The sequence below is a fragment of the Pleurodeles waltl genome, chromosome 6 (assembly GCF_031143425.1).
Source record: "Pleurodeles waltl isolate 20211129_DDA chromosome 6, aPleWal1.hap1.20221129, whole genome shotgun sequence".
Taxonomy (NCBI): Eukaryota; Metazoa; Chordata; class Amphibia; order Caudata; family Salamandridae; genus Pleurodeles; species Pleurodeles waltl.
In genome coordinates this window covers 1,705,022,709-1,705,049,476 of record NC_090445.1, presented here as the reverse complement: position 1 = coordinate 1,705,049,476, position 26,768 = coordinate 1,705,022,709, and the positions used below count along the sequence as shown (strand labels likewise).

The 26,768-nt window shown below is 47.3% G+C and overlaps 1 protein-coding gene across 1 annotated transcript in view; it reads left to right on the top strand.

The window, feature by feature from the left end:
• The first annotated feature begins 9,508 nt into the window (after positions 1-9,508).
• Positions 9,509-26,768, top strand: part of SIT1 (signaling threshold regulating transmembrane adaptor 1) — a 50,477-nt gene continuing 33,217 nt past the window's right edge. The window contains exons 1-5 of the mRNA XM_069241842.1: positions 9,509-9,758; positions 13,186-13,302; positions 13,695-13,731; positions 18,825-18,880; positions 22,263-22,330. Coding sequence (XP_069097943.1) covers positions 9,713-9,758; positions 13,186-13,302; positions 13,695-13,731; positions 18,825-18,880; positions 22,263-22,330 — 324 coding nt within the window. The 5' untranslated portion in view covers positions 9,509-9,712. The remainder of the gene's footprint in view (positions 9,759-13,185; positions 13,303-13,694; positions 13,732-18,824; positions 18,881-22,262; positions 22,331-26,768) is intronic.

Below are 26,768 nucleotides of genomic sequence, written 5' to 3'. Positions count from 1 at the left end.
CAGCCCACTGGAGATAAGAGACTCCGTGAGGGCACACCACCCCAGACATTCAACTCCCAGAATACAGCCCACTAGAGAAAAGGCACGCTGTAAGGACACACCTCCCCTAGGCACTCCACTGCCAGAATACAGCCCACTAGAGATAAGAGATGCCCTAAGGACGCACCTCCCCACGACACTCAACTCCCAGAATACAGCCCACTGGAGATAAAACACGCCGTATGGACACACCTCCCCCCAGACACTCAACTCCCAGAATACAGCCCACTAGAGGTAAGAGACACCCTAAGGACACACCTTCCCCAGGCACTCAACTCCCAGAATACAGCCCACTAGAGATACAGCACGCTGTAAAGACACACCTCCACAAGGCACCCCACTCCCAGAATACAGCCCACTAGAGATAAGACACGGTGTAAGGACACACCTCCTCCAGGCACTCCACTCCCAGAATACAGCCCACTGGAGATAAGACACGCCGTGAGGACACACCTCCCCCAGGCACTCAACTCCCAGAATACAGCCCACTGGAGATAAGAGACTCCGTGTGGGCACACCACCCTAGAAACTCAACTCCCAGAATACAGCCCACTAGAGATAGGGCACGCTATAAGGACACACCTCCCCTAGGCACTCCACTCCCAGAATACAGCCCACTAGAGATAAGACACGCTGTAAGGACACACCTCCCCCAGGCACTCAACTCCCAGAATACAGCCCACTGGAGATAAGACATGCCGTGAGGACACACCTCCCCCAGGCACTCCACTCCCAGAATACAGCCCACTGGAGATAAGAGTCGCCGTGAGGGCACACCTCCCCCAGGCACTCCACTCCCAGAATACAGCCCACTAGAGATAAGACACACCGTAAGGACACACCTCCCCCAGACACTCAACTCCCAGAATACAGCCCACTAGAGATAAGACACTCCGTGAGGACACACCTCCCCCAGGCACTCAACTCCCAGAATACAGCCCACTAAAGATAAGACACGCTGTGAGGGCACACCTCCCCCAGGCACTCAAACACACCTCCCCCAGGCACTCAACTCCCAGAATACAGCCCACTGAAGACAAGATACGATGTGAGGACACATCTCCTACAGGCACTACACTCCCAGAATACAGCCCACTGAAGATAAGACATGCAGTGAGGACACACCTCCCCCAGACACTCAACTCCCAGAATACAGCCCACTAGAGATAAGACACACCGTAAGGACACACCTGCCCCAGGCACTCAACTCCCAGAATACAGCCCACTAAAGATAAGACACGCCGTGAGGGCACACCTCCCCCAGGCACTCAAACACACCTCCCTCAGGCACTCAACACCCAGAATACAGCCCAATGGAGACAAGATATGCTGTGAGGACACCTCCCCAGGCACTCCACTCCCAGAATACAGCCCACTAGAGATAAGACACGCCGTGAGGACACAACTTTCCCAAGCACTCAACTCCCAGAATACAGCCCACTGGAGATAAAACATGCCGTAAGGACACACCTCCCCCCAGACACTCAACTCCCAGAATACATCCCAGTAGAGATAAGAGACGCCCTAAGGACACACAACCCCCCAGACACTCAACTCCCAGAATACAGCCCACTGGAGATAAAACATGGCATAAGGACACACCTCCCCAAGGCAGTCCACTCCCAGAATACAGCCCACTAGAGATAAGACACGCTGTAAGAACCTACCTCCCCCAGGCACTCCACTCCCAGAATACAGCCCACTGAAGATAAGATATGCCTTGAGAACACTCCTCCCCCAGGCACTCAACTCCCAGAATACAGCCCACTGGAGATAAGAGACTCCGTGAGGGCACACCACCCCAGACATTCAACTCCCAGAATACAGCCCACTAGAGAAAAGGCACGCTGTAAGGACACACCTCCCCTAGGCACTCCACTGCCAGAATACAGCCCACTAGAGATAAGAGATGCCCTAAGGACGCACCTCCCCACGACACTCAACTCCCAGAATACAGCCCACTGGAGATAAAACACGCCGTATGGACACACCTCCCCCCAGACACTCAACTCCCAGAATACAGCCCACTAGAGGTAAGAGACACCCTAAGGACACACCTTCCCCAGGCACTCAACTCCCAGAATACAGCCCACTAGAGATACGGCACGCTGTAAAGACACACCTCCGCAAGGCACTCCACTCCCAGAATACGGCCCACTAGAGATAATACACGGTGTAAGGACACACCTCCTCCAGGCACTCCACTCCCAGAATACAGCCCACTGGAGATAAGACACGCCGTGAGGACACACCTCCCCCAGGCACTCAACTCCCAGAATACAGCCCACTGGAGATAAGAGACTCCGTGTGGGCACACCACCCTAGAAACTCAACTCCCAGAATACAGCCCACTAGAGATAGGGCACGCTATAAGGACACACCTCCCCTAGGCACTCCACTCCCAGAATACAGCCCACTAGAAATAAGACACGCTGTAAGGACACACCTCCCCCAGGCACTCAACTCCCAGAATACAGCCCACTGGAGATAAGACATGCCGTGAGGACACACCTCCCCCAGGCACTCCACTCCCAGAATACAGCCCACTGGAGATAAGAGTCGCCGTGAGGGCACACCTCCCCCAGGCACTCCACTCCCAGAATACAGCCCACTAGAGATAAGACACACCGTAAGGACACACCTCCCCCAGACACTCAACTCCCAGAATACAGCCCACTAGAGATAAGACACTCCGTGAGGACACACCTCCCCCAGGCACTCAACTCCCAGAATACAGCCCACTAAAGATAAGACACGCCGTGAGGGCACACCTCCCCCAGGCACTCAAACACACCTCCCCCAGGCACTCAACTCCCAGAATACAGCCCACTGAAGACAAGATACGCTGTGAGGACACATCTCCTACAGGCACTCAACTCCCAGAATACAGCCCACTGGAAATAAGACACGCTGTAAGGGCGCACCTCCCTCAGGCACTCCACTCACAGAATACAGCCCACTAGAGCCAAAGATACTCCTGGGGCAATTGGAGGAGAAAGCAATAACCAAAATCTACTGATCCTTGCACACTGACGGTTTAGACTCCCTGAGACAGAAATGGGTAAACTGGGTCAGTGAGTTGGACAACTACGACTGGAGGGAAGCATCCCTGGCCCAAAGGGAACTGGCAATATCCACATGATTATGTATGGTTTAATTCAACTCCTTTCATGCCACCTACGTGTCCCCTGTGCGATGCCGCAAATGTTCTGGGAAGCCCGGCCGGCCTGTGCAAGCTGTAGCCTTTCCGCTGGGGATTTCTTTCATGTGGATTGGGAATGCCTGCAGCTAAGACCATTCTGGGAGGCAGTGGGTGGGAGGGTGAGATTTCAGAGGTCCTGTGCCGCCCAATTGAATTGACCCTGTTGGGACTAATGGAGGAGTTGGAGGCCCACAAGCGGACCGCAGTTCTATAGGAGTGGTCTGCATAATAGCCAAGAGAGACATAGCACACCTGTGGAGGCAACCCAGACCCCCATCGTTAGCAGTGGGGCTGGCGGGTGTTGATTGGTGTGCACAACCATGAAAGCTGATTCATGCATCTCGAAGCTGTCCTCAGAAGCATGACAAAGTGTGGGGGTAATGGTGGAACTACTTCGAGAAGTCAGTATAGCTGGGAAGCAACATGTGGGGATGGTCATGCATGCAGTGTTACAGTTCTGAATATTCACTGCGTGTTACCAGCATTGTATGGAGGATGCGCAATGTTCAAAACAAATACAATTGGTTCTAAAAAAAATGAAATACCAGAATGCAATAGTAAGTAGGTTTAATATGCATGTGCTGTGAGCCATGGCTACAAGACCCCTATTTTCCACTCTGGAGCCTTTAAAGGTTCTAATAATAATTATTACTGTATAGTTAGGCAGTTCCAGAGTATGTTTCTCTTTGTAAATTAGCATGAACCAAGAAGATTCAACTGACAGTTTTGAGACATGTATATATCCTTTCACCTACATACAACGATTTATCCCAGTTCTGCAGCACACTTGGAAAGCGTCCAAATGTAATCAAACAACTCTGCGAGCCTGTCTCACTACCTTGCCCTTTCCTTCAGCCTTACTTTGGTGGATTGTGGCTGCAAGGCATAGCAGAGGAAGCCAGACTTCTATAGATGCAACTTGGCCAATATTTTACCAGCATGATCACTACTTTCATATCTCAACCAGAAGAAAACCTGGATAGAGGAGCAAAAGCAAGTGTTCTTTTGTGTTTTGTACTGGAGGATCAAGGCTGATCTGAAGATGGCTGGTCCTCGTCGATAGAACACTGCCCAAATCAACAAGGCCCTGGATTGGGCAGTAATTACCAGGACTGAAATTAATCCAGGCATTTCACCCTTCACCCTTTTCTTCTTCTTAGTGAAATTCCCTAAGTGCAATGGATGTGGGCCCTATGGCTCACTAGGCCATAAGACATGATCTGCACCGCACTGAGGAGGCCCAGCAAGGCTGCGCCAGTCCAGGGATGGACTGTATCTTTCTCAGCAGGAACAAGACCGATTGCATAAGGCTGGTCCCTGACAAGAGTAACACAGTGAATAAAAAACACGGGCAGCAATCCCATCCAAGTAACGGCCAGTGTCTGAGATTAACTCAAGGTTTCCTCTCATCACTTTCTACTTTTCTCAGCAGAAGAAAAGAGCAACAATCTCAACACAAGTTCTTGGGATAGAGCTACATGGAACAAAAAGTCCTTAGTCCTCAAAATTAAAATGTCTGAAGTGGAAGTGGGCAGAGTATAAAGACAATGGAATAGAGACTATGACATACATGAAAGAAGATAATACGTCAACGTAACTGCCACCTATAAACTAAGATCAAGTAAAGAAAGAAAAGCTACTTCTATGATCATATCTCCAAATTCATTCCTTCAGAACTATAATCTCTTTGACCTTCCTCAACTTCCTTATAGCACCTACTCAACTCTGTGATCATCTTGCTCAATTTGTCTTCAACAAGATTAAAATATAATTATGACACCATCTAGGCCGAAAAAAACTACACCTGATAATCTTCCTATTGGAGAGCACAGCATCCAAACTGTGACTACTTTACACTCGTGCTTACCAGCTGATGGGGCCAGGCTTGATAATGCCGCTGCAAACTCTCATCCGACTGGGTTAGGCCCAGATAAATTCATGAAACTTCTTTTCCCTTTTCTCAAAACTCAACTGCTGGACTTGTTTAATTGTTCTTCAGGACAAAGTATTTTGCAATTGTGGGGAAACCTGCCACTGTGACATCCCAGCTGCCATATGCCCACAATCTACTTAAACCAAAGTCAGAAATGCATATAGACCTGTCGCTTTCTAGCTGATATTTGTCTCTTTTAGGCTGATTATATGAAGCAAAATGTAAGAGCGCTCTGCACACAAACGGGACATTATCTGCAGACCTGGGTGCAAGATTTTGGGGTGCTGATAGGACGCTGTTTGTGTGAAAGAAAATATACACAAGGACCGACAGTGGTACCTGTGCAAGGACCCGTGTGCTCATCACATGACTGCACCACTGCATGTGAAGTGCCACATATCAATAGACAAGAACCAACAGTGGTACCTGTGCAAGGACCCGTGTGCTCATCACATGACTGCACCACTGCATGTGAAGTGCCACATATCAATAGACAAGAACCAACAGTGGTACCTGTGCAATGACCCGTGTGCTCATCACATGACTGCACCACTGCATGTGAAGTGCCACATATCAATAGACAAGAACCAACAGTGGTACCTGTGCAATGACCCGTGTGCTCATCACATGACTGCACCACTGCATGTGAACTGCAGTGCCACCAAACTCGACATAACTGCACACATGACACTGCAGTGGTACCTGTGCTGGGACCCATGTGAAGTACAAATACCACCACTCTCATAATTATACACAAGACCAGCAGTGGTACCTGTGCCAGGACCTTGTGCTCATCAGACAAAACTAGGGGCCGGATTTAGAACTCAGCGGACGGGTTACTCCATCACAGCGGTGACGAATATCCCATCCGCCGAAATCTAGTTTCCATAACATCCAATCAGTGGTGTAACAAAGTCCCCTGCAGCCCCTGCGGTGTGGGAGTCCCAAGCTAAATGTGGCTCCTTCAGCACAGTACTCTGGCCCAAGAGCTCCTGGGTGAGCCCAGAGGTGGAATCCTCCATGTACTGTGCAGAGGGCCCCTCACGTTACGTTACGCCACTGTATCCAATGGGATTTAGATTTTGGCAGACAGGATGTCTTCCACCGTTGTGATGGAATAACCCATCTGCCGAGTTCTATATCAGGCCCTAGTACATCATGTGAAGTGCAGTGCCACCACACTCCACATAACTGTACACTATTTGTGTGAAAGGAAGTTTCACGGTTTTCTATAGGTGGGTATTGGGGTGCTGAGCATGTGTGCCTGCACTCTGGAGGTGTGCATGTGCTTGAAGGCGGTGGGGTGGGTGTTTGTGTGTGTGTACAGGAAGACTCTGGGTTCTAGAGTGAGTAGATCTGTGTAATTGAAGGTCTTGAGTTTAGGCAGTGTGCATGTGATTGAAGGCTGTGTATGTGAATACTTTGGGTTATTGACAGTGTGTCTGTGTACTGGAAGGTGTTTGGAGTTGACACACTGAGCATGTGATTGAAGGCTGTGCTGTGTGTGTGTGTGTGTGTGTGTACACCCACGAACAGGAATGCCTTGGGCTGTAGAGTGAGTGTGTGCACTGGAAGGCTCTGGGAGTTCCGGAGGTGTGCATGTGCTTCAGGGGTGTGGTGTGTGTGTGTGTGTGTATTCATGAATACTTTGGGTTCTAGACTGAGTGTGTCTGTGTACTGGAAGGTGTTTGGAGTTGAGGCACTGAGCATGTGATTGAAGGCTGTGCTGTGTGTGTGTGTGTGTGTGTGTGTGTGTGTGTACACCCACAAACAGGAAGGCCTTGGGCTGTAGAGTGAGTGTGTGCACTGGAAGGCTCCGGGAGTTCCGGAGGTGTGCATGTGCTTGAGGGGTGTGGTGTGTGTGTGTGTGTGTGTGTATACATGAATACTTTGGGTTCTAGACTGAGTGTGTCTGTGTACTGGAAGGTTTCGGGAGTTGAGGCTCTGAGCATGTGAAGGAAGTTTGTGGGGTGTGTGTGTGTGTGTGTGTGTGTGTGTGTGTGTGAGAACAGGATGGCTTTGGGCTGTAGAGTGAGTGTGTGTACTGGAAAGTTCCTGGAGTTTAGGAGGTGTGCATGTGCTTAAAGGTTGTGGGGTGTGTGTATGTGTGTGTTTACAGGAATACTTTGGGTTGTAGAGTGTGTATCTGTGCACTGAAAGGTTTCTTGAGTTGAGGCACTGAGCATGTGCTTGAAGGCTGTGGTGTGTGTGTCTACAGAAAGGCTTTGGACTGTGTGCGTGTGCTTGAAGGCTGTGGTGTGTGTGAGCGAGGGCGAACATGAAAGCCTTGAGCTGTAGGGTGTGTCTGTGCACTGTTTCTGGAGTCCAGGAGGTGTCCATCTGCTTGAAGGCTGCGGTGTGTGTCTGTGTCTACAGAAAGGCTTTGGGCTGTAGAAAGAGTGTGTCTGTGCACTGGAAGGTTTCTGGAGTTGAGGCAGTTTGCATGTGCTTGAAGGCTGCGGTGCGTGTGAGAGAGGGCGAACATGAAGGCCTTGAGCTGTAGGGTGAGTCTGTGCACTGGAAGGTTTCTGGAGTTGAGGCAGTTTGCATGTGCTTGAAGGCTGCGGTGCGTGTGAGAGAGGGCGAACATGAAGGCCTTGAGCTGTAGGGTGAGTCTGTGCACTGGAAGGTTTGTGGAGTTGAGGCAGTGTGCATCTGCTTGAAGGCTGCGGTGTGTGTGTGTGTCTACAGAAAGGCTTTGGGCTGTAGATAGAGTGTGTCTGTGCACTGGAAGGTTTGTGGAGCTGAGGCAGTGTGCATCTGCTTGAAGGCTGCGGTGTGTGTGTGTGTGTCTACAGAAAGGCTTTGGGCTGTAGATAGAGTGTGTCTGTGCACTGGAAGGTTTGTGGAGTTGAGGCAGTGTGCATCTGCTTGAAGGCTGCGGTGCGTGTGTGTGTCTACAGAAAGGCTTTGGGCTGTAGATAGAGTGTGTCTGTGCACTGGAAGGTTTGTGGAGTTGAGGCAGTGTGCATGTGCTTGAAGGCTGTGGTGGGTGTGAGTGAGGGTGAACAGCTTTGAGCTGTAGAGTGTCTGTGCACTGTTTCTGGAGTTCAGGAGGTGTGCATCTTCTTGAAGGCTGTGGTGTGTGTGTGTCTACAGAAAGGCCTTGAGCTGTAGAGTGAGTCTGTGCACTGGAAGGTTTGTGGAGTTGAGGCAGTGTGCATGTGCTTGAAGGCTGTGGTGTGTGTGAGAGAGGGTGAACAGTTTTGAGCTGTAGAGTGAGTCAGTGCACTGTTTCTGGAGTTCAAGAGGTGTGCATCTGCTTGAAGGCTGTGGTGTGTGTGTGTCTACAGAAAGGCTTTGGGCTGTGTGCATGTGCTTGAAGGCTGTGGTGTGTGTGAGAGAGGGTGAACAGCTTTGAGCTGCAGAGTGAGTCTGTGCACTGTTTCTGGAGTCCAGGAGGTGTGCATGTGCTTGAAGGTTGTGGTGTGTGTGTGTCTACAGAAAGGCTTTGGGCTGTAGAGTGAGTGTGTCTGTGCACTGGAAGGTTTGTGGTGTTGAGGCAGTGTGCATGTGCTTGAAGACTGTGGTGTGTGTGAGAGAGGGTGAACAGCTTTGAGCTGTAGAGTGAGTCTGTGCACTGTTTCTGGAGTCCAGGAGGTGTGCATGTGCTTGAAGGCTGTGGTGTGTGTGTGTCTACAGAAAGGCCTTGAGCTGTAGAGTGAGTGTGTCTGTGCACTGGAAGGTTTGCGGAGTTAAGGCTTGCCTGCTTGAAGACCGTAGGGTGTTGAGTGGGCGCTCCTGTGTTCAGGGAGGGTGCAGTGTGTTAGCATTGTGTGTTTGAAGGCAGGATTGCTTGCGTTTTTTGCTTTAATAGAGGTGTGTGGCGGTTTTTCCAGTTTGCTTGACTGCTGTCTAGTCGAGTCCGATTTCTACAATTTCTAAAGGTAAACTTTCTTTTTTGTGCCGGTTTAGACTCCCAGGATTCATTAAATGAAACATAATGGAGGCTTAAAATGAAACTAAGTTAAGTAGAGGTGGACACTGGACAGTCTTTTTTCTACACATTTCTTTCCTTTTGTTTAGTCTGTTTCTACTAACACATATATCTGTATTTTTCTGCTCCAAATTTACAAGCAGGTGTTGTCTTTGTAAATGAGCGTGACAGCGGAAATCCGGACGGTGCAAGTTTGCAATCCTGCAAGTAACTGGTGCACAAAGTGTGGTGACGCTCTTTGCAGCAGCTGAGAACTCGGTCTAGTTGAACAAAAACCCCAGCCCATCTCAAGGCAAGAGATGAAGAGACAGGAAGTGGGAAGGAGGGCTCAGGGGTGGGTGAGGAGGAGAGGGCAGGAGACCACAAGAGATCAGAGTTGGCACTGCACGTGGGGGCCAGTAGCCCAGGTGGGGTTTGCATAGTGGCCCCATACCCTGACGATGCTGTTGCTGACCTAGATCACTGGGGTGTGGACAGGCCTGAGGACAACTCATGAGTACGCTTTAGGGACTCGTGGGAGTGCTGTGGACAGCGGGAATGGCCAAGCCGCGGCCGGGTGGGGTTTGATTGTCACCACCTGGAACCGCGGGACCACGCGCGGATGAAGATGGCGAATTGCAGCTGCCTCAAGCTGCCTCTTCATGAAGGTAAGGATTCCCTGGTCAGAAGTAGGAGAGACTTCTAAGTTGTCCTGGGGGGTCCAAGAAGGGTAGGGGAGCTTTACCGAGCTTTCCCCACCAGGAGTTACCACCAAGGGCTCCTCACTTCACATTTCCACGCTTTTCACAGTGTTACTAACATTGCCACCTACGTTTCCATCACGACTGCTTACACTCTCATCATTACATAGTCATGTAACATTTGGCCTTGGGGATGCGGCTGGAGTTACTGTTTGTGGTTAGGATTAGACGTTGGGCGTAGGGTTACAATTTGCACTTAAGCTACAGATAGTAGTTAGGGGTCATTGCTAGAGATGGTTAGTGGTTGAAGTTAAGGTTAGGCGGTCGAGGATTAGGATTGACATCACAGTTACAAGTTGGGGTTAGGAGTTGGAGTTATCTTTTAGAGATATATTTAGGGTTTATGTTTGTAGTTAATGTAAAGCCTCAGAGCTGGGATGGCGTTTGAAGTTAGAGTTCAGGGCTGAGAGTTGGGGTGAGGTTTATGATTGTGATTATCGTTATCGTTAGATATTGAGGTTAGTGTTTGGTGTTACAGTTTAGAGTTACAATTAGAATTTGGAGTAGTAGTTAGATTAAGGCTTCAGGATTAGGTTAGTGGCTGCAGTTAGGGTTTAGAGTTAAGTACTAGGGTTTGGTGTAAGGACTGCATTTATGGTTAAGAGCTGGTGTTATGTCTTAGAGTTAGGATTATGGTTTGGTGCACTAGTTAGATTAAGGCTTTAGGGTAAAGTTAGTAACTGCAGTTAGGGGGCAGAGTTGAGTACTAGGGTAAGGGGTTGGTGTAAGGATTGCAGTTTTGGTTAGGAGCTGCTGTTATGTGTTAGAGTTAGGATTATGGTTAGGGAACTAGTTAAATTAAAGCAAACAAACACAAATGAAGGACGGAGTGCGGAACCAATCGAACATTCACCCCCAATCACAGATCTGGGTTTAATCCATAAATTCTTTTGCTCACCACGCCACCCCAGTTTGGACCCAGCCCCATGCAAATCATTCTTGACCCTGTTTCCCATGGGATCAGGCCAGCCGGAACTGCCAGGCCAAGTCCTCCCTGGACAGGAAACAAGCATCCTGGGACTGGTTTCAGGGTATCACCCTTCATCTGCCAGGCTAGCTTGAATCCAGTGGCATAGTGAGCACAGGACCCACATCTGGGCATACCTGGTGCATTTAAGGCGACCAAATCAAACAAAAACAAATGATGGCCTGAATGCAGAACCAATCAAACATTCACGCCCAGTCAGAGATCTCGGTTTAATCCATCAATGCTTGTTTGGGCTGGACTGTTCCCATGGGGAACATGGTCAAGATAGATTTTCATACAGCTGGGTCCTAACTGGAATGACATGGCAAGCAAAAAATCTGATGGGTTAAACCCAGATCTGTGACTGGGGGTGAATGTTTAATTCGTTCCACATTCCATCCATCATCTGTTATTTTTGCATGTGTCACCCTAAGTGGGAAGGGCATTGCCAGACGTGGGTCCCGTGCTCACTATGCCACCAGATTCAAGCTAGCCTGGCTGAAGAGGGGTGATACCCCAAAACCTGTCCCAGGATGCTCGTTTCTGGCTCCAGGAAGACCTGGCCTGGCAGTTCAAGCTGGACTGTTCCCATGGGGAACAGGGTCAAGATTGATATGCATACAACTGGGTCCAAACTGGAATGGCATGATGAGCAAAAGAAATGATGGATTAAGCCCAGAACTTAGACTGGGGGTGAATGTTTGATTTGTTCCACGTTCCGGCCATCATCTGTTATTTTTTAACTAGTTAGATTAAGGCTTCAGGGTTAGGTTAGTGGCTACAGTTAGGGGCCAGAGTTGAGTACTAGGGTAAGGGGTTGGTGTAAGGATTGCATTTATGGTTAGGAGCTGGTGTTGTATTTTAGGGCCTGATTACAACTTTGGCGGAGGGGGTTAATCCATCCCAAATGTGACAGATATCCCGCCCACCATATTACGAGTCCATTATATCCTATGGAACTCGTAATACGGTGGGCGGGATATCTGTCACATTTGGGATGGATTGACCCCCTCCGCCAAAGTTGTAATCAAGCCTTTAGAGTCAGGATTATGGTTTGGGGCATTAGTTATATTAAATCTTCAGTGTTAGGTTAGTGGCTTCAGATAAGGGTTAAGGTTTAGAAAAAAGGCTAAGGGAATGCATTGTAGTTCCGGTTAGGAGGTGGTTGGGGCTGTAGTTAGGAGGTGGTTTGGGCTGGTTGTTCAGCTTAGGGATAAAGTTAGGGTTTGCTTCCAGGATCTGTGTTGGTGTCAGAGGAGCCGTCACTATCAAGTGACTGGGAAATGCAATGACTTTGAGGCATTAATGATATAAAATTATGTATGTAGTGTCCATGTAGACATATGACAAGGTGTATCTGGCATTGTAAAGGTTGTCAGTGTAGAGGTTGATGATGTTGTGAAACTTATTTGACTTGGGATGGGCTTAGAGGTGGCTGTTGCACCGCTGGAACTCAGCAGACCACCATGTCTGTGGATTGCTTTTTAATGAGACATTTTTTAAAATGCAGCCAGTTTTCTTTAAAGGAAAACAGGATGCATTTAAAACCAAAAATATTAAACTTGGCAGTTTCATTTTTTAAGAGTAGACAGAAGTCCGTGGGACCACTGCCTGCTCTTAAAAATATTATAAAAATTTTCGAAAGGAAAGAGGTACCTTGGGGACTTTTTGCCCTTTGTGAATGCATTACCACTACACTTCTGTAGTCTGTAAATTAATAACATTGTGCAACCGGAATTCGGTTGCAAAACTTTAATACACAACATTCCGATTCGGTATTTGGAGGTGATGCCCCTTCCAGATACTGAATCGGTATTAGGTCGCAAACCAAAAGTGCAAATCGGTAGCTTGCTATTGAATCACAGGTTTGGCTTGGTACATGCCAAAATGCTTTTTTCCAGTCGCAAACGGGCAGATTCCCTGAATAGGCTCGTTCCTAACCGGAAAAAAGCTTGATACATGTGGCCCTAAATCACGACCTCGTAGAAAAGAGCTACCTAACACCTCCCTCAAAAGAGATGCAAATGTTGAATAGGAGGAAAACATTTTAGGAATGAGCACTACGTAAATGAAGTACTCATCTCTCTGTGGTGGTGGGGGGTTGAAAGTCCCTTACATTTTTACCCCAGACATGTGCAGTGTAGGTTGACATTTTACCAGGCTTCAGCATGCCAGTGTTGTGCTTCACAACACAACTTTTTGGGGTTGGCAGATGTTCGAGGAAGGCGGTGTGAAAGAGTGGCTTGTGTCGATGAGCTTGTGTTTGCAAGGCGGCTGCTTCCAGCTTGCGGTCGCATTGCACGCCTGGGGTATTTGATGTATTCAAGGTGGCATCTTTCAGGTTGAACCTTGTGTTTGTCTTCGCAGGTGAGGGACGTCTCTGCGGCAACTTGCAGCTCTGGTGTCTCTTTGGGGCGACCACCCTTGTTCTCCTGGTGTCGTTTGTTGGGAACATCATGGGTTGCGTTCAACGCTACAAGAAACGTAAGTGCCCTGCTTACGTATGGTTGCTGGAAGGTGCCCCTGGTGTGGATGAACCAGAGTTATGGAGTAACCATGAAGGATTGGGTTCTCACAATGCCAAAAAACTTGCACTGGGATGGTTGTGTCTTTCACATATGTTGCCAGTGCATGTAGCCTTGATTGGGATTCAATCTAGTTCTTGAGGAAGGTAGCAGCTGGACTGTGGATCATAGTTTTTGGCTCCTTCTGTCCGTACATGTCCATCACTGTGTGGCTCGTGGTAGATTTTGGGGTGATAGCGTGTTTGGTTGGCAGGTGAGTGGTCCTCCTGGTGGGCACGTCTTGTCCATGACCTTGACTCCTTCTTTGAGTAGCTATTTGTAAATCTTCTGTTTCTTCTGATGCTTTTACAGGTGAAAGTGTGAGGTCTCTTCGCCAAGCCCAGACCAGGTGAGTCAAGTCTTGGTTTTAGGTTAAATGTTTGGTTAAGGTTTTCTAACAACTGAATGTGTCCAACATTGTATTCTCTGCTTGTGTGGTCAGCTCAGCACCTCCTTATTTTGCTTGCACCTGAAACAACGCTCCTGATGAATTTGCACCAAAGATAAATTTGCACCTAACTGTGTTTGTTCACCTAAATATACTTTTTGCTCTTCCAATAGTTTCTGCACCTAAAATTGTTCCCAGGGTCAGGCTGATATTGCAGAAAAGGGCATTTGCACCTCTAAGTGAGGAACATAAATGTGTTTTTGTGTTTAAATGTGGTCTGCTTCTGCAAGTGATTCCACGCCGAGATTGATATGACACCAGGAGCAAATTTGCTCCTATAAACGATGCTGCATATAAATGTGATTTTGCTTCTAAATGTGATACCACAATCCCACTTGCTTTGCACCAAGTTCCATTTTGCACTTTAATATGGCTTTGCTTTGAAATGATAGAACAATCTTGCTTACTTTGCACCATGTTTGAATTTGCACCTAAAATGATTATCTACATTAATTTGGTTTTGCACATGAATGTGATTTGTGTTCCTAAACGTTTTCCACACTTATGTAAAAGTAGCACCAGGGGTGATTTTGCACCTCGTTGTGCACACCTTGTACACCCAGTGTGACAAGTCACAACAGGATATTTTAGCACATTAATGTGTTTCCATACTTGAGTTTGGTTTGCACCTAAAAGGCCCTAGCATCAAAAATGTGTTTTAACACTTAAATGTGTTTTTTGCATGTAAAAGCATTCCCACTCTCCTGCTGATGTTGTAGAGGAAACTGCTCAACACCCAAATGTATTTGTGCATCTGTATGTGATTTGCACTCAAATATGATTTCCCTCCTTAATGTGTTTTTGATCCAATATGTGATATATATTCGCAGAGATGCTCACACATGCCTCTGATGGTGCACTAAGGGCGATTTTCCAGAAGTATGTTCGCCCTAAATGCAATTTTGCTCATCACTTTTTGTGAGAAATTAGACCTCTAGTTGGCAGAGGTATGCACCCTATCCAAGTCGGGACCACATGATAAGTAAATTACACTTCCTAAATTAACCTGTGCTTACCCTCTGGTAGTGTGGCACAGAGCAGGCAGGCTTTACTTAAGAGGCAATGTGTAAAATATTTGTGCAACACTTAAATTACTGTAACACAGTGAAAACAGCACAAAAATTAATCCAGGTTAAAAACCATAGAGAATATTTATCTGAGTAAAACAAGACCAACACAACAAAAAGTAAGAACTCAAGTTATAAAGTTTTAAGGGATAAAATGCAATGTAGTGCTTAAAAGTCAATAGCACTAAAAGGTTACTTGAGGTCACACTAGATTAGGGTACATCCAAAGTTCAGGCCGACCCCGATGGAGGAGAGGCCGGCTACAGGACTCACAAAGGGCCCAGTGAAAAAGATTTTGGGACTGTGCAAGCATCGGCATTCAGGACTTGGTTCTGATACATGCCGTGGGTAGATGCATCATCATCGAGCCTCGCAGTCAGGTCCTGCGTCAAACCCTTTTCGATGCAGGTAATGTATTGTCATGGAGCACGCAGTGACGTCTTCGCACTGGTGCTGCATCGTCATTGAGCCTCATAGCCGCGTCGTCATCAAATCGGCACTGCGTCTGCATCAAAGGGCACTGCGTATGTTCTGAGGGGTGCAATGGCCTTGATTAATTGATTTTTGCAGGGAGGTGTCTATTTCTGCACAAAACAATTGTGCCAAAAAATGCAGACCCCCTTGCACCATGATATATGGGTGCCTGTGTTGGTGGTAGGCAGCAAGTTGTTGAGCCAGCACAGACAGAAAGAGGGAACGTGCTGTATAATGTTAAATGCAGTGCATTCCGGCCTTCTACCTTTCATGCAGCACAATGCACTCTCAAGGCCCAGGACTGGAGTGGCACCTATTGGCAGGGCAGGGCGGGGCTCACAGTGGGAAGAGTCCAACAGCTGGAGCAGAGTTGCGGGAAGATTTTGATGGCCCTGAGAACAGGAGGCAAGCCTGCAAGCCCTTGGAGTCACTTGAATCTGGGGATGGAGAGACACAGGTCCAGGCCTTTTCTTTCCCAGGAAAGGAGGGCAGCAGGCAGCAGGGCAGGCACAGCAAAGCAGGAGTCCAGCAAAGTCCAGCAGAGTTCACGCAGAGTGGCAGTCCATTCAGCAGCACAGCAGTCCTTCTTCATGGCAGAGTATCCTCAGGTCCAAGAGTGTGTAAGAAGTTTTGTGTTTGAAAATTACACAGAGTGTGGACATTGGATCTGCCGCCTTCGGCCATTGGCTTGTTTGGGTCAGCGGCCTTCGGCCATTGGCTTGTTTGGGTCAGCGGCCTTCAGCCATTGCTTTGAGAGTGTGTATCCCACCTTGTTTCACCCAGAGCACTACTTCTATCCCATCATCATGTTACTGGCTATTGGGCGTATCACTCTGCTTCGCAGGGAACGCTTCGATTTCAGTGCTTGAGGTGCATTGTTTTCAGGAGCAGCAGCCCCTGGCAGGGTCTATTTCTCAATGGAGAAGATGTCTTTGGAAGACGTCGGTCAATAGGAGAAACACAATGAGGACTGCTAACAAATACGTGCAATATTTTTCAGGAGGGATTTTTTCCCCAAAATCCTTTTTGTATGTAAAATAACATAATTGTTTTAAAAAGCTTTGATATTTCACTGTTTTATATACGTGGGTGTCATATTTGAAGTACGTGGCTTTTTTCCTTAAGTGAGAGATGCCCCATTCTAAGATGCCCTCATGGCCCCATGTGGTGAGAGTAAAATGACCATTAGCCCTGGGCACCAGCTGCTAAGCAGTGCCACTTTCCTGCCCTGCCCGCTTCAGCAACACCGACATAAGGGAGGAGTAATAAAGGTTGCTATTTTTACAGCGATTCCAGGTGACACTTGTGCTGACCCTGCTCCTCCAGGGCCAGCTGGTCCTGTTTATTTCCTCCAGCCTTCTGCATGTGGTGCCATATGGCATGGATGATGGCACTTTTGCAGTACAGATGATGTCAGTCCTATGAACCGTTTTCTGCTCACTACAAAGATGTACTGTCCTCAGTGGTGGTGATGCCTTGAAAACCTTTCCCAAATCCAAGATGGCTGTTGCCAGCTGCACGTTTTGTGTTGATGTCATGCGTAATTTTTCCAGAATGGCACTGGAGTACAACATAACATCACTCACCCATTAGCTGCTGACGCAAACATAGTAGCCAAGTAACCAACCAGCCTAGGTCACCAAGTCATCTGACCTGCAATCCATTGCTATAATGGAACTTGAGGGCAAAGTACGTGGAAGGAACCCCTACCACCCCCCCAGACCCAGTCAGAAGCTCTCAAGCCAGGGACCTGCTGCTCATGCACAGTGCCGGCTGTGCTGAGGGGGCCCTCTGCAGATGAGGGGATTCGGGGGCTAATGTTACGCCACTGACGCAACCCATATCACTGTGTATCGTAGAGAATGCCTTGTCCTTGGTCTTCCATCAACCACCGCTTCACGCACATTCTCCTCCACGCTTCCTCCTGTCACCTTTGTTGAGTCGAGGATCCCAGTAATGACACATAACTCCAGGACAGTTCTTCCTAGATATGTTCACAAGCTGCATGACATAAGGTGCAACAAGGCACTGACAAGTCGATATGTCTGGCATTAATGTGCAAACGGATGCAAACACACAGGTGCGTCGCCTCGGCTCAGGCAGAGGAGCGTTGCCCCCCTGGATTTTCCAAAAAGGAAAAATAAAATGCTAATAACGTACACTACTATGGGCGGGGCTGGGCTGGAGGGAGGGAGCTGGAGGAGTGCTTTGGACCACAATAAGTGTGCATGTCCGCTTGGACAGACGTGTTGGGCTAGCCAAACAGACGTGCACACTTTGCATGTTCTCCACCTGCCTGTATTGCACAGCTGAGTGGAGAACATGCTGAGGTTCCCATTCCCAGTCTGAGCGGTGAAGCAGGCCGCTCAGACCTATCACGACACTGCTGTCATGCTGGTGACAGCAGCGTCATGATTACCTGGGAGCCTGTGTAGCTGGGAAGAGGAAGAGGACGGAGGGGAAACAAACACGTCGCCTCTTGAAGGTAAGATTTTTGTTTTTTTGTTAACCCTCGTCCCGTTGCACCTGTCCCGCACCGCCACCCCAGTTCAGTGGCAGCCGCACACCCCCGTTCAGTGGTAGCCAACCACTGCAAGCACAGGCATGCACAAATGCTGTTTGCAATCGTTAGGAGATTAAAGAGAAACCTACTGGCTTTGTCAGTCAAGTTCATGCATGCAGGGCAGCAAGCTAAGTTGCTGCACCTCATGCGTGAACGAGAGAGAGATGAACAGCGCCGTATCTTTTAAGCTATGACTCTCTTCAGCTCTCTACCTGCGCTGTGCTCTTTAGGCTGCCTAGCGCCAACACTGGTGCCCTTCCGTCATGGTCTAGGATGCCTGTGTTGCAGGCAGGGTTGTTTTTGAGCAGGAAAGAACACCTTACTGCACAAAAACAATCCTAAGGGACAATTTCCTCTTTCTATGTGTGATGCAGAATGCATGATGATGAAATAAACAAATTTCTCCTTGTTCGGTCTCTCTGTGGCAGGCGCACCATTTTGGAGCATTCCTAGGTTTACTCCCATTGGTACATCTGGAATTGTGTCAAAGCACATAGGTCTCTGCATGAGGCTGTCCAGCTTCCACCCATGAAGCGCCTACCCAAGAAAATGTAGAGCAGCGCAGGCATTACATTTTGTTTAGAAATTCACACAGAACAATTCTGACCCTCCATTTGCGTGTGTGTCTTTTCCGGTATTTAATTGGTATTGGTGCTTTTTGGCGCCTTGACTCAATCACAAATAGATCTGAAATCTGTTATGCCCGTCCAGATGTTTCAGGCCACAGATGCCAATTCTCAGAAATGTTAACTTCTCCCAGCGGTGTTGTTGGTGGGGACTGTTGTGTTTGTTCATCTGTTGTGGTGAAACTCTGTGGACCATGTACACGGCACTCCGGCGCCCTCTGGCGGCCGCTCTGCAGTAATGCAGTCTGTTCTGTTCCCTTCCAGCCTGGCGTCCGCCGCGGAGACTCCGCTCTACAGCAACCTCCGCTTCCTGCAGGCAGGTGAGCGCCGACGGCCACTGCGCAGGCGCGAAGCGGCTAGCGCCCAGCCTCTCGCCGCAAGGACTTCACAGCGCGGAGCCATAGGATGCTTACATGCTGTTGGTAAAAGGCTTTGATCTGGGCGGTCAGAGCAGGGAACCCCTTTAGTTCTGGCGCCAGCTCAGGGAGGCCCTGATGGCCGTGGGTACAGTCAGCCCGGCAAGGACTAGGCAGAGACGTCCAAGGCATGGGCAAGGTGGGCTCCGGCCCAGGGCCCCAGTCCTTCAGGGGCCCTGAAAGAGCCAGCTCTCTTCTGCAGAGGCCCTTGCCCTGATGACCCTCAAATATTCTCAAATAGTTTTAAATGCTGTTTTCCTTTAATGTATTTACCTTGTGTGACGCGTGAGAGCATGTTACAGGCATTTTGCATAGAAATGTTGTGTTTGTTTCATGCAACATCCATAAAAGGTTCTTTTAGATCAAAACAGGACCTCAATGTAGCGAGCTTGCTAGGGCATATGTTACAAAGTATCACGCTTGCTAGACCATATGTTATGAAGTATTAAGCTTGCTAGGACATAGATTACAATGTATCAGGCTTGCTGGGACACGTGTTGCAGTGTATCAAGCTTGCTAGGATACATGTTGCAATACATCAGTCTTACTAGGATACACATAACAATCTATCAAGCTTGCTAGGACATATATTACAATGTATCAAGCTTGCTAGGACACTGTTACAATGTACCAAGCTTGCAAGGACACAGTTACAATGTATCAAGCTTGCTAGGACACATATTACAAAGTATCACGCTTGCTAGACCATATGTTATGAAGTATTAAGCTTGCTAGGACATAGATTACAATGTATCAAGCTTGCAAGGATAAACATTACAATGTATCAAGCTTGCAAGGACACGTTACAGTGTATCAAGCTCGCTAGGACATATATTACAATGTATCAAGCTTGCTAGGACACAGTTACAATGTATCAAGCTTACTAGGACACACGTTACAATGTATCAAGCTTGCTAGGTCACACTTACAATGTATCAAGCTTGCTAGGACACGTGTTGCAATGTATCAGTCTTGCTAGGATACACATTACTGTGTATCAAGCTTGCTAGGACACATGTTACAATGTATCAAGCTTGCTAGGACATATGTTACAATGTCTGAGTCTTGCTAGGATACACATTACAATGTATCAAGCTTGCTAAGATACACTTTACAATGTATCAGGTTCACTAGGACATATGTTACAATGTATCAGGTTCACTAGGACACATGTTACAATGTCTCAAGCCTTCTAGGTTACACGTTACAATGTCTCAAGCCTTCTAGGTGACACAATACTATGTCTCAAGCTTGCTAAGTGACACAATACTATGTGTGAAGCTTGCTAGGTGAAACAATCCTATGTGTCAAGCTTGCTAGGTTGCATGCACCCTTTTCCATACGTTCTCACTACCTGACCGTAAGGCTGGGGCACTCAGGGCCATATTTATACTCCGTTTGCGCCGAAATTGCGTCGTTTTTTTTGACGCAATTTCGACGCAAAACTAACGCCAACTAACGCCATATTTATACTATGGCGTTAGAGGCGAATAGCGCCAAAGTTCCCGGAATGTGCGTCATTTTTTAGCGTGAACCCCTTCCTTGCGTTAATGATATGCAAGGGAGGCGTTCCCGTCTAAAAAATGACTCCCAGGCCTTTACGTGGTATTTATACTCCCGGGCAAAAGAGACGCCCGGGAGTTGGCGTGGCAAAAAACGGCGCATTTGCGCCACTTTTTAACGCCTGCTCAGGGCAGGCGTTAAGGGGCCTGTGGGCTCAAAATGAGCCCACAGGTGCCCTCCCATGCCCCCAGGGACCCCCCCTGCCACCCTTGCCCACCCCAGGAGGACCCCCAAGGATGGAGGGACCCACCCCAGGGACATTCAGGTAAGTTCAGGTAAGTATAATTTTTTATTTTTTATATTTTTTTTTGGTGGCATAGGGGGGCCTTATTTGTGCCCCCCTACATGCCACTATGCCCAATGACCATGCCCAGGGGACAGAAGTCCCCTGGGCATGGCCATTGGGCAAGGGGGCATGACTCCTATCTTTACAATGATAGGAGTCATGTTGATGGGGGATGGGCGTCGTTAAAAAATGGCGCAAGTCGGGTTAAGACGATTTTTTCGACGTAACCTGACTTGCCCCATTTTAAGACGCCCATGCGCCATTTTCCCCCTACGCCGGCGCTGTCTGGTCTACGTGGTTTTTTCCCACGCAAACCAGGCAGCGCCGGTCTGATTGCGCCGTCTAACGCCATTCCATAAATACGGCGCCCGCATGGCGCTTCAGAATGGCGTTAGACGGCGCAAAACTTTTTGACGCTAAACTGCGTTAGCGCAGTTTAGCGTCAAAAAGTATAAATATGGGCCTCAGTATTTTTGATCTTAGCTGACTGCAAAGGTCCAAATATAATTAAAAACACCGAAAATAATCTGGAATTTCTACTAAGTTGATATGTTCATGGTGGCAAATGAGGACTTTGTCAAATTCTGGCCTAAATGCCCAGAGAAGAGTGCTCCTAGGTGCTGGGTGGCAGTGTCCAAGGAACAGGTTAGGGGTCATGGGGCAATAACAAAGCTCATGTTGGGGGGGGCAGGGCTTCTGATGCTGGTCCTAAAGCATGCAAAGGAAGCCTCTGGGGTGAACAGGTTCATCAAGGCGCGGTTCTTGATATTGCCTGCGTGCCCCAGGGGATGTTTCTGTATACAGGCGCACCCAGTACTTCCGACGCACACAAGGGCTCATTCCAGGGGAAGCTCCTTACATCCGGTGCTTCTGCAAATGGCACTGGGCACATGACAGGGCCAGCTTCTCTGAGATGACTTGAGGTACCAGGACAGTCTCCCCCACAGCAGAGCGTCCCCTCATGGGAAAATCAGCCATGAATCTGTTTAAAGATCACCCTGTTCTAGGGTGACCAGATTTTGAGAAGCAAAAGCCAGAGCAGGCTAGACATATAGGTGGGACTAAAGGCTGACAGCGGTCAAGTTATGTATCAGGCCTGTTACGGTTTTTGTGTAGCCTTGTAAAGAAGCATAGTTTTACTAGGCTAAGTTTACATAATGTTAGCTGTAGCAGGTCATCCATAATTAATCCAGGGAACCCTTCCATCCTCGTGCCCTACAGGGCACCATTAGAACATTCTCAGGGTTGCTTTATGTCCCCAGTCTAATGCGGCCCTGCTCCAGGCTCCCACTCAGCTGGGCGTGTCTCTCCTTGGAGGGAACCTTTTGTGGATGCTCGAAGAAATATTGGGGTTACTGTTCACACTCACATTCTGGGAAGGGATGTACTACTGTGGCTTATATATTAACAGTCTTTGTGTTACTTCCTCACCAACAGAAGCTCTTGTGTCTGGCGAAACGTCTGGCAAGCAGGAACCATCAGCTAAGCGCGCCCCGGAGCCTCAGGTGAGCCCTGCTGATGTTCGCAAGGTATTACAGGGTTACTCATAGTAAGATATTTTTAGGGTTACTCGCAACACTCACTGGCTGCTCTACCCTCATGAGTGGGAATGAGCTATTGTTTCATGTGCCTGATTACATTATTTATCTAGAATTGCTTATATATATATAACACTACTCAACTATGAAGGGTGTCAGTGTGCTTTATAGGAGTGTCCCTACTGTGTAGCTTTTAAACTAAAAAATCCACTGAAATTCACCAGTTATAATTATCTCAAGTATCTAGAACTTCTGATCTAAAGTAACTTTAATTCACACCCTCACCACACACAGCGTGTACCCTCACATCTTACATTACTCATGACATGTTCCATAACTGCATTGATAGAATTCAAATAACGTCTGAAACGACATCATTGGAAACAACACTGTGCTTCAGGGGCACAAGCTATAGTTACTAGAGATAATATAACTGGTGAATTTCAGTGGTTATGTTTATGTTAGTTTAAGGCTGTCAGTGAGCGGTCCGGGTTCCGGTAACCCTGAACATCCAAAAACAGTCTGCTTGACGTAAAGAAGAGTCCGGACTCTGTGTCACTGCAAAATATAGTTTAATATATAAGATTAGATTCTGACATCCCCACACAGCCACATAAATATAGCCCACTTGGGCATAATGGTGATAATATTGAATTAGTTGAGTAAACATAGTAATAGAAACTGTAATTAAGAAAATGTGAATGTGAAAGGAGAATATTTAGATGCGTTAGGGAGTTGGAGGACATTTAAAGATGTCCACCAGTACGCAAGCATCAAAGAGAAAAGCAGAGACCTATAGTCCGTTCCCTTTGTTATTAACACAAAGGTGGGTTGCTTCCAGAGTTTTGAATTGGTAATGGTAGCCCGTGATCAAGGAGATTGAGTCTCTGAAACACGTTGGGCATTAGAATAGTTGTCACATTTTATGAAAATAAACTGCTTCTGAAATGGCGAGCTGGTGGTCGTGACTGTTTACTCAGCGTCAGCACTGAGAAACGGGAGTTGTGGATGTAAGGGGACACACACACACACACACACACACACACACCACACACACACACACACACACACGAACACAGACACACACACACACACACACACACACACCACACACCACACACACACACACACAGACACACAGACACACACACACACACACACACACACACGAACACACACTAACAAGGAGAGCCGTTGGCTCTAAGTACATGTATGAGCCGAGCCCTGAAGGTGGATGTCATGTACGTTATGTAACAAACATCGTGTGTAAACATGAGAAAATCTGTTAACATTTTTCAAAAGTGTATTTACGAAGAACCATTTAGATTTAGTATATCGCATTAGATCACTGCATTGAGAGACATTAATAGGTTTTACACATGAACTTAGAAACATTGTGATGATGATGCCATCAGTAACTAAAAGACAAACTAGTTGTCATGTGTGCCTTGTATGGGACTGAACTCTTTCTATACATGGAACAACAGTATAGTCTGTTACCTCAAACAGAAGAGGCTTCTGTACAGGACACATCCTCAAGCCACATATTTTGAGGTGCTCTCATATGTGATAATGAAGAAAAAGGCTTGGTGAAATAAAATACTAAGATCACACAATTTTGTCAAGCAAGGAAGCCAGGATTTTCTATTTTCAAAATATGCATTTTATCCACAAGATGACTATCTCTCTCCCTCAGCTTTTTCACATTGAAGATTAATTCTGTCTTTGATTTCTCATGCTTAAGGTGGGTGGCAGGCAGAAGCCACTTGAAAGCTTCTCGTTTTGCGCTTAAGGTTCCATCAGACGTCAAGCTGAGCCAGAATCAAAGTCATGCTTCTGGCTCGAACATTCAGTTTAGCCTTTATCTAAAAAAAACAAAACTCAAAAAACACACACACAGATAGTGTTTGTCTTATTCACACACAAACACATACACACATGCACAAACAAACACATGCACACCCCACAATGTTGGCATTCATTAATCTCCCCTACAGAGAAAGGCAAACACAACAAAAACTTCCAAACACAGTGAAGCTAAGTGTAAGTGCGTGCAGTTGTGTGTGCAGTGGTGCAAGTAGCAGGTTCGTAGAGAAGTTCTGTAATGCATATTTATTCCTAAAAGGCATGAGTAGTTTTACTGTGTTTGGAAGTCTTTGTGTGTGATGCCTTCTGCAGGAGAGATGCATAAAGGATGTAGTAGTGTGTATGAGTGTTCGAGGGAGTAAGAGAAAGTGTATGTGCGTGAAAGAGCATTTGTATGTGTAGAGCAAGAGTGTGTGTGTTTGGGAGAGATGAGCGAGAGAAAGCTAGCGTCTTTTTGTGAAAGAGTGTGTGGGAAGAAAGAGTGTGTGTGTGTGACAGAGAGAGAATGAGCGAGAGCGAGAGAGAGAGAAAGCGAGAGCACCTATAGTGTTTGTGTTTGCGTCTGACAGACTTGTTTGTTTGAGGAAAGTGAGCTGCATGTTCTAGCTTGTGATTTAGGTCAAACCCTACCAGAGAAAACAGCTGTCTGGTTTGCTAACGACTTCTTGTGGTCATTTTGAAAGCTTCCTGGGAATGCATTCTGCCTATTGCTAACAATTGCAATGTGTTTTGTAACTCACATTCGCTTGCTTTCTATTTGCTGGCCTTATTTGTTTTTGGCTGTTGAGCTTGAATTTGTCTCTCGTGAGGAGCATACTTTAATTACTGTATTCTTCCACAAGTGCTCGCTTTCTATAAACAGGTCTTTAAATCTTGTTACATTTGCTGTGCATTCGAAATAGAGGTCAAATGTCACGCTCTGTCTTTCAAGGGAACCTAATGTTTACTTTTCTTTCTTTGACTTCAAAGTAAGAGGATTTATGTGACAATCTTGCTGTGAAAGCAAATGTTTTTGTCTAGCACACAGCAAAATTGAAATGCCTGTAAATGATCTATGCAGATGTTTAAGACTATATTAGTATTAGGAAAACACAAAAGAAGCACATTTTTTGTATTTCCGAAGTTGGGGGGAAACAAATATTTTATTACGATCAAAACAAAGCAATACACTAGGTGATGACATTTCCACACATCATCGTTTGTGCACTCTATGCTTCAATCAGTAAAACTCTGTCTGTGCAAATGTAATGGTCATTTCAATTGAAAATGTGTTGTCTGTAATGGCAGTGTGATACCACACCATGCATACTCCACACTATGCCACTTCACTCTACACCACTCCACTCTACGACACTCTACTCATTTTTATGCTCCTTCGCTTTACGACACTCAATGACACGGTACTACACGGCATTTCATTCTTCGACACTCCACACCACTGTACGACACGCCTCGCCACTCTACGACATTCCACTCCACTCTAAGACAATCCACTCTACGTCACTACTCTACGCCACTCCACTCTATGACATGCCACTCCATTCTAAGACAAGCCGTTCCATTCTGCAACATGCTATTTCACTCTACTCTCTGATGTGCCACTCCAAGCCCCTTCACTCTATGACACTGTACTACGCGCTACTCTTTGTCACGCCACTTCACTCTATGCTACTCTGCGACGTGCCACTCTACTCCATGACACGCCCCTCTACTTCACATCCCTCCACTGTACACCACTCCACTTTACAAAACTCCACTCTATGACACTGCACTCCATTCTACGCCACTCCACTCCACTCCACTGTATAACACTTTACTTCACTTTATACTACACCACTTTGTCCACCCTGCTCCACTCTACACCACTCCACCACACTCCAACGTATGCCACTCTACCCCCCCACTCTACCCCCTCCACTTGACTCCACTCTACAAAATTGCCTCTATGCCACTCCATGCCACTTTATTCTACTCTATGACACACTACTCCACTCACTTCCACTACACCTCTCCACTCTACAACACTCTATGCCAGTCCACAACACTCTGCTCCACTCTATGCCACTCCACTCTACAACACTCTACTTCACTCTATACCATCCACTCCACTCTACGCTACAACACTCTTCTCTATGATGTTCCACTCTAGGACATTCCACCTGATGGCAGTCCACTCAAAGCAAGTCGCTCTACTCCACTCCTAACCACTTTACTCCACTCTATCCCACTCCACTGTACTCCACAACACTCTAATCCACTCTACAACACTCTACGCGACTCCATGACACTCTCACTCCACACCACTCTACGCTGCTCCACTACTCCACTTTACTTTACCCCACTCTACACCACTCCTTGCCACTCTATGCCACTCTATTCTATGCCACTCTACTCCACTCACCGATAATCTACTCCACTCTATGCCACATCACTCTACTCTACTGTACACAACTCCTTCTATGCCACTCCATGCCACTTTACTCCACTCTATGCCACTCCACTCTACGCCACTCAGCTGTATGACACTCTACAACACTTT